Source organism: Arachis ipaensis, chromosome B01 (genome assembly GCF_000816755.2).
Source record: "Arachis ipaensis cultivar K30076 chromosome B01, Araip1.1, whole genome shotgun sequence".
NCBI lineage: Eukaryota > Viridiplantae > Streptophyta > Magnoliopsida > Fabales > Fabaceae > Arachis > Arachis ipaensis.
In genome coordinates, this window is record NC_029785.2 from 87,210,474 (window position 1) to 87,219,113 (window position 8,640).

An 8,640-nucleotide genomic window follows, 5' to 3' on the forward strand; every position below is an offset into this window, starting at 1 on the left:
TTCTCACTCATGTTGGAATAGGATCCATTGATCCTTTTGCGTTTGTCACTACGCCCAACACTCGCGAGTTTGAAGCTCGTCACAGTCATCCCATCCCAGATCCTACTCGGAATACCACAAACAAGGTTTAGACTTTCCGGATCTCAAGAATGCTGCCAATTGGTTCTAGCTTATACCACGAAGACTCTGATCTCACAGAATGGAGGCTCTGTTGTCAGGAGAGGCAACCATGCTTCGTGAATCAGGAGGCTAAGAGATATGCATTCAAGCTTGTTTCATGTAGAACGGAATGGTGATGAGTGTCACATAATCATCACATTCATCATCTTCTTGTGTGCGAATGAATATCTTAGAACAAGAATAAGCTTGAATTGAATAGAAAAACAGTAGTAATTGCATTAATTCATGAAGAACAGCAGAGCTCCACACCTTAATCTATGGGGTGTAGAAACTCCACCGTTGAAAATACATAAGTGATAATGGTGTTCATTGGCTTCAGCCCCAGAGGGGGAACTAGAATAACCAAGATGAAAATACAATAGTAAAAGGTCCTATTTATAATGAACTAGTAACCTAGGGTTTACAGAAATGAGTAAATGATGCAGAAATCCACTTCCGGGCCCACTTCGTGTGTGCTTGGGTTGAGCATTGAAGCTTTCACATGTAGAGACTTTTCTTGGAGTTAAACGTCAGCTCTGGTGCCAGTTTGGGCGTTTAACTCCAACTTTTATGCCAGTTCTGGCGTTTTGACACCAGAACTTTTATGCTGACTTGCAACGCGGTTTGGGCCATCAAATCTCGAAAAAAGTATAAACTATTATATATTGCTGGAAAGCCCAGGATGTCTACTTTCCAACGCAATTGAGAGCGCTCTAATTGGGCTTCTGTAGCCCTAGAAAATCCATTTTGAGTGCAGGGAGGTCAGAATCCAACAGCATCTGCAGTCCTTTTTCAGCCTCTGAATAAGATTTTTGCTCAGGTCCCTGAATTTCAGCCAGAAAATACCTAAAATCACATAAAAACACACAAACTCATAGTAAAATCCATAAATGTAAATTTTGCAAAAAAAACTAATAAAAATATACTAAAAAGTAGCTAAATCATACTAAAAATTATCTAAAAACAGTGCCAAAAAGCGTATAAATTATCCGCTCATCAGACTTGTGGGAGCTCTTCGGCCCAGGCTCCCTTTGCATCCTGTAATCTCAGTTTTAGCCCGGCTAATATAACTTTATTGGTGGCTTCTACCTGTCCATTGGCCTGGGGGTGTTCTACGGACGTGAATTGGTGCTTTATTTTCAAGTCAGCCAGTGATTTTCTGAAGCCTGCGTTTGTGAATTGAGTGCCGTTGTTTGTGGTAATGGAGTATGGAACCCCAAACCTTGAGACAATGTTTCTATATAGGAATTTTCGACTTCTTTGAGCAGTGGCATTTGTAACGTCCCGTCCAGCAAAATACCTTGCTTAAGTCAGGGTATTTCCACTAGAAAGAACATTACGTAACCTTCTCTAGTATTAACTACTTAATTATCGAGCCTTTGTATCGAGTTCGCGTTTTAGATTTAAGAAAATTCCAGAAAATTTTGTTTTTTATTCATTAAAGTCATAATTCAAACATTCACAAAGAATAATAATCACATAAATATTATTGATAATAATTCTTATACAAAAGAGACCAAATAAAACTCAAATACAATATACTAAACCTACCCCTCTATGTAAAATAAAATCTCAAAGGACAATAGCGAGGGGACTCTATGAAAGCAATTAAAACCATAAAGAAAGCCTACTGATCGCTCGCAGCTTCAAATTGCGTCTTCAAACCTGTCGCTGAAAGGGTTAAAAATTTGGGGTGAGAACCAAACCACATGTTCTTAGTAGAAGTGGAGAATACCGTGAAAGTAAAGAATAAAGCGCAAATAGTTAATTTCATTTAGAGACATTGAAAAGAAAACTACTTTCATTCGCAGTATTCATCGCTCGCCTTATATAAACTTCTTTTGAAAACCAATGGCTCAACTTTCAAAAAATCTAAAACCTTCTTTAGAAGCATCAATTAATTATCCAAAATCAAATACCCATATTTTACTTTATATACGTCTTAAAAGTTTTCCTAGACTGTATGAATGACTAATTTGTTCCAAGCATAGGTTCATTAAGTCTATACTGAACCAGCTTAATCTTTCATACTTTACTAAACCTCAAACACGAACCAATCACGGCCTTAGGCCCAAGCAATTCAATCAACACCCAATCCACTACAACCCAGCCAATCAGATACAAACACAAGTAAAGAGATTCAAACACAAGTAAGAGCAATTACATCAAGTATAGCAATTAGCAGTTAAACAGAATTATTCACATAGGCAAACCAATTACGATATACACACCCAAACAATGTCACATAGATGCATATGATGAATGTCTAGTCCTAATACAGGCCATGAGCTCATGTGTCAGTTGGCTGCCCGCAATCCCGACATTTATCCGGTCACGAGTAATCCCGATTTCCCGAATACGATTTTTCGTTCCTAAATAAATGCGCATATAGTAATAGTTGCTCTTTTGAGACAGCCTCTGCTTACTGCAGGAAAATGTATATATACTCTGCTCTGCTCTGCTCCGGGGAAGCGAAAAATAGCTGTAGGTAACTTAGTTTCCCTATAGAAGCTCTGGGTTGCATTAAGCAACTAATATATATTAAATATAGCTCTGGGTTGCATCAAGTAACTAATATATATATATAAATATAGCTCTGGGTTGCATCAAGCAACTAATATATATAAATATACAAATATCTCTTTACTCTGCTCTGGTTTCTCTTTTCTCTGCATCTCTTTACTCTACTCTAGTTGCTCTATTCTCTGTATCTCTTTACTTTTCTCTGGATACTCTTTCATCTGTATCTATATTACTCTTTTTCTCTTTATCACTTTACTCTTTTGTAATTGTAAATATGCAAGCGGTACAAAACCCATGTCCTTGCTAGCAACTTTATAAACCAAATATATTTTCTCAAAAGAACCAATAAAGTTATTATCGTTAAACAAGTCTCAAGTATTCATTTTTGACTAAGTCCTTTTACTTTTACAAAACTTTGGACATAATCTCCTTTAAAAATAGGACTTAGCCACCCTTACGGGTTCCTTCGTTCTCAACATTTCATCAGCCTCTTTCAGCAGTTGCCACAACAATATATATTCTCAATAACATTTGATAATAATATAAAAAATCTATTTCTTAAATTCCATATCCAAAATAATTGCCAACACAACTTGGCATCCTGATTTTCATTTTGTTTTTAAAATATCAAATGAATTCGGAATCATGTAAACTTTATATCCATGCGACCATCTCGAATTAAGCTTTCTATTAAATCAAAAATCATAATTTTTTGCTGACTCTAGCTTTGGGAATATAAGCAAAACCATGACTGTTCTGCAGTGTTTTAAAACCAGAAGACAGCAGCAACATATAACATTTGAAATTTTATATAAAATCCAAATTAAATCCAACTACCTTAAAAATTAATGTGGTTACATATAACTCATCCAAATTTCTTTCTCAATTGGTTCCAGGGTCAGACCATTTTTAATGAAGGAGTTACGTAGCTTGGAAGTTAGGTAATTTTCTGCAGAATTCTGTTTTACAAATCATTGAACACAATCTCTTCCTAGTTCCATAACTCACTTATTTAAACATGGAAAATCCTGAAATTTAAATCTCATATGCTAAACATACTTAATTTTCACTTTCAATTGGTTTCATCTCAATATCTATCCAGGATCAAAAGTTATAAACTCCCAAAGTTACTAATTTAAGAAAACAGAATCTGGCTTTTTCTGCATAATGCATCATCCTTCAAAAATTCATATCTTTAAAACTACAAGTCCAATTGTTCTGAAATTTTACGGAATTAAAATAATAGGAAGAAAGTTTTATTTAAAATTGGTTCCATTTCAAAATTCAAACTGCAGAATTTCCAATAGAGGAATCAAGTTGCTGCTGTGTTAAACGTTCTGCAGAAAAACCAGATTTGACATCCATAATTCAAAAATTTACCATAAATCATAAACTTAATGAAAAAGTCTCAAATTCACCAGTCCAACTCCCTATATTCCCAAGCTTGATCCGGACTTAGTTCCATGCAATTCCGATAATCACAGAACTAGTTATAGCTTTTTCAAAGTTGCTGACTTAGTTTAGAAATTATGCAGAAAATAAGATTTTAGCATTCAACTTTGAAAAATCATAACTGATTCTCTAGTTGATACAAAATCTTCAAAATTGAGTTTTCACAATTACACTTAATATAATTTACTTAACACTTAAGTTCATATCATTTCAGTCACTATAGAGTCACTGAATCACTTTCAAAGTTGCTGTTTAATTTCAAGAGAACCTGATTTTTAGTAAACCATTTTGTATTCAAAATCCAACCCTTCCATACCCCTCAAAACCAATTCCAAATCAACCACCAACCAAGTTCATTAACATTACAATATACCAAATAACATCTCAGCGGCAACAAATCCAACATAACCCATTAAAATTCAGGAATTCTCAACAATTAGTCATCAAACAATTCCCAATCCACACAATCAATCAATATCACTAATCAACAATTCCAAGTCACAATCTCAACCATTTCAAATCAAAATTTCAGCCACAATTCAATATTCACATAGTCAATCAATTACTCACAGATGTTAAATCTATTTGCAGTTATTCAATAAACCTTGTAAGCATTCTTAAATTGAAATTGTTTTAAACCCCCTACCTCGATGTCGCAATCACATAGTTTAACGCAACAATCCCTGCTTAGTCTAAACTGGCAACTGCAGCGGCGATTTCAACGCAACCGGGACGGCGGCAGCAGCATCAATTCTAGCTACGCTCGCAGCAACGGCATGTTCGGCAATTTCAGCATAACACCATAATACTAAAACAGAGATATTGGCTATCATAATTAAAATAAGAACATAATAGAGAAACAAAATACCAAATAGAACAAGAGCAAGAGCGTTACAGGGTTAGGAATAGAGGTTCAATGTCAAAACAAAGAGGATGGTGCAGTCGCTTCTCTCCCCCGGTGACAAGTTCCAGCTATAATGATTCCAACAACTATAGTGTACTCAGGAACATTAAAGATGGGGACAAGGTCATTCTAAAGCAACAAAAGATTCATAGACAGTGACTCTGGTAACTAGGGAACAACGAACTCACCCATATGAACAGCAGCAACCAAGGTCTCCGGCGACGGCGGCGGAAGAGGAACGACTTTTCCTCTGCTGCGTCACTCTCAATGGCAGCGGCAGCAAACCCTGATGGCAACCGGAATAGGGAGCAACAATGATGAAGGCTCGACGAAGATAGCGAGGCACGATGGTGCAGGTCAGCATCTTCTCTTCGCGTCTCACCCTCAGCGAACGGCAACGGCGATACACGAACAATGGCAACGGGGCGTGGCTCGACGGCAGCTCCTTCCTCTCCTCCGTGGGTCACGTTCGCCTCTCCCTTTCTTCTCTGCGACAGCAGCTCGGCAGCGGCACCAAGCTCCATAGCGTTGTTCCTCCCCCTCTCTTCTTCTCCTTCGTCCTCTGTCTCCCTTCCTGTTCTCTGTTTTCCCCCATCTTCCCTCTTTCCCCTTCCTTTCTTTTCCCTTTCTGTTTTCCCCCTCGAGCTCCCCTGTTTCCTTTCTTTCCCATTCTGTTTGTGCGTGTGTTTTGTGAATTTAGGGTAAAATTAAGTTTTTAATTAGGAATTTAAGGTTAAGGTATAATGTATATGATTAATATAACAACCTTTACAAAATATTTGAGATAGAATAACCATTTAAGATTCAAATATAATACCATAAAAATTACTTCATAAAAATTACTTTCAAAACGCATAAGATTTTATTTATCAGCATATCAATGAGCTCAAACAATTATTTTTAATTTAAATTATAAAATAAGCATACTAATCACATTCTATAAAATACGGTTAAACTCGAAATATCAATTAGCATTTGATGTGTGAAAAACGATCCAACACAAAACTCACCGGCAAGTGTACCGGGTCGCATCAAGTAATAATAACTCACATGAGTGAGGTCGATCCCACAGGGATTGAAGGATTGAGCAATTTTAGTTTAGTGGTTGATTTAGTCAAGCAAATCAAGTATTGGTTGAGTTGTTTATAATTGACAGTAGCTAAATTGCATGAATTGTAAAGGGAGAGGGAAAAATTGCAATGAATTAAAGAGAACAGAAAATAAAAGTGCTGAATCTTAAAGAACAAGTAAATTAAATTACAGAAACTTAGATTGCAAGAAATGTAAATAACTGAATCTTAAAGTGCAAGAAATGTAAATTGCTGGAATTATAAAAGGGATTGGGAGTTGGGATTACAGAATTTAAACAAGCAGAAGTAAATTGCAACAAACAGAAGAGCAAAAGATGAATTGAATTGAAATAGATCTTAAACAGAGAAGTTAAAGTGCTTGAAGAATTAAAACAGGAATTGACAGATGCTTAGTTGCATCAATTTGAAAGAATGTTGAAGATCTCAGGAGTGGAAGAGACTAGAAAACAAGTCTAGATCTCAAATCCTTCCTTGATCCAACAAGAACAATTGCAAAATGAATTCTTCATTCTTTACCAAGATCTTTCCACTCCTTAGTTGTATAGCTTTGCATTCCTCCTTTGGATTAGGGATGGTGTCTCTTGGTAGTGAGCTTGATGGTCTTTCCATGGCAATTTGCTTGGAGATCTGTCCAATTTGCCTCTCCATATTTTTCATGGATGCTTCCTGGTTCTTTGTTGTCATCTCTTGGTGCTTCATCATTTTATCCATTAAGAGCTCCAAGTTGGTGATCCTCTGAGAGTCTTGTGAGATTGGTTGGTTGTGGGGTGTTGAGGGTTGGGGATAAGTGTTTTGGTTGATGATTTGGTTATTGGATGGATGATGGTTAGAGTTGGAATAAGTATTTTGTGGTTTTCTGTATGTGTTTTGGTTATTGGTTTGCTGGTTGTTGTGGTTAGTATTTTTCCAACTGTTTTGGTTTGAGTTCCTTTGCCATGGCTGTTGAGTTTGATTATGGTTATCTCCCCATCTGAGGTTTGGGTGGTTCTTCCAGGATGGGTTATAAGTATCACCATAAACTTCATTTGACCCAGAATTTTGGTTGTGCATATACTGGACTTGTTCCTGCTGTTGGTCCTCTTGAATTTCTTCATTTGTCCCCCATGTGGTTGATGGTTGGCTTGTGGTTACTACTGCAACTTGGAGGCTATCAATCCTCTTGGCCATTTGCTCAAATTGTTGTTGAATTTGCTGATGCATCATTTTGTTTTGAGCTAGGATTGAGTCCACTCCATCCAACTCCATCACTCCTTTCCTTTGTGATGGTTGGCGTTGCCTTTGGTGAGCAAAGAAATACTGGTTGTTGGCCACCATATCAATGAGGTTTTGAGCTTCCTTTGCAGTTTTCATGAGTTGCAAAGAGCCTCCAGCTGAATGATCCAACGCTTCCTGGGATTTCAAAGTCAAGCCTTCATAAAAGTTCTGCAACTTATCCCACTCAGTGAACATTTCAGGAGGGCACTTCCTGATTAGAGCCTTGTATCTCTCCCATGCCTCATAGATGGGTTCAGCTTCCATTTGTGTGAATGTTTGTACCTCAGTCTTCAACCTAATGATTCTTTGAGGTGGGTAGAATTTAGCAAGGAACTTGGTTACTAGATCGTCCCAATTGTTGATGCTGTCTCTTGGGAACGACTCCAACCATTGAGTGGCTTTGTCCCTGAGGGAGAATGGAAATAGCAGTAGCTTGTAGCTGTCAGGATGCACTCCATTAGTTTTGACAGTGTCACAAATCCTCAAGAAGGTAGACAAATGTTGGTTAGGGTCTTCAAGTGGTCCTCCCCCATAGGAACAATTATTTTGGACCAAGGTGATGAGTTGTGCCTTTAGTTCAAAGTTATTTGTATTAACATTTGGGGTAAGAATGCTACTCCCAAAATGTCTAGGATTTGCAAAAGTGTAGGAAGCCAAAACTCTCCTCTGTGGTGGATTGTTGTTGTTATGGGCTGCTCCTTCTGGTGGATTTGGTGGATTTGTTAAGTGTTCCTCCATGTCCTGGAATTCTTCTTCTGAATCCTCTTCGCCAACAATGTTTTTTCCTCTTTCAGCTCTCCTTAATCTCCTAAGAGTTCTTTCGTCTTGTTCAAAAAAAGTGGGTATAATTCTCCTTGTACTTGACATACAACCAAAGCATAAGAATCACACAACACCAGAAAGGCAATAACACTTCAATCCATTGCTAAAGTGAAATGTTAGTTGACTTGAGCAAAAATTCAAACAGTTAGTGGGTTAATCAAGAGTTAAAGAAACAGAAAAGAAAAAAAAAAGTTCTTGATCTAGATCTCCACTTCACTTAATCATTGTCAATCTAATTCAATCCCCGGCAACGGTGCCAAAAACTTGATGTGTGGAAAACGATCCAACACAAAACTCACCGGCAAGTGTACCGGGTCGCATGGTCGCATAAGGAAGAAGAGAGATCAATTCTCCTTCCTAATTCTCCAAGATCCAAGTTCAAAGTAAAAGCTCAAAATTACAAAAATGAAAATTCAAAGAAGCAAAAGAAAATTC

The 8,640-nt window shown here is 37.2% G+C and overlaps 1 protein-coding gene across 2 annotated transcripts; it reads right to left on the reverse strand.

The window, feature by feature from the left end:
- LOC110271153 lies at nucleotides 1,686-5,656 on the reverse strand. Of its 2 annotated transcripts, XR_002361470.1 has the most exons (3): nucleotides 5,030-5,155; nucleotides 4,781-4,942; nucleotides 1,686-1,830 (listed from the first exon to the last, which is right to left on the reverse strand). XR_002361470.1 is itself a non-coding variant. In XM_021121424.1 (2 exons), the coding sequence occupies exons 1-2, from the start codon at nucleotides 5,560-5,562 to the stop codon at nucleotides 1,819-1,821; spliced, it is 348 nt and encodes a 115-aa protein (XP_020977083.1). In that variant the 5' UTR covers nucleotides 5,563-5,656; the 3' UTR covers nucleotides 1,686-1,818. The 2 variants fall into 2 exon arrangements, 1 of the variants encoding a protein (XP_020977083.1); XM_021121424.1 differs by lacking the exons at nucleotides 4,781-4,942; nucleotides 5,030-5,155 and adding an exon at nucleotides 5,227-5,656.

Excerpts from the sequence above, each read along its gene's own strand:
- LOC110271153 (XM_021121424.1), bottom strand. The coding sequence starts at position 5,562 with ATGGAGCTTGGTGCCGCTGCCGAGCTGCTGTCGCAGAGAAGAAAGGGA.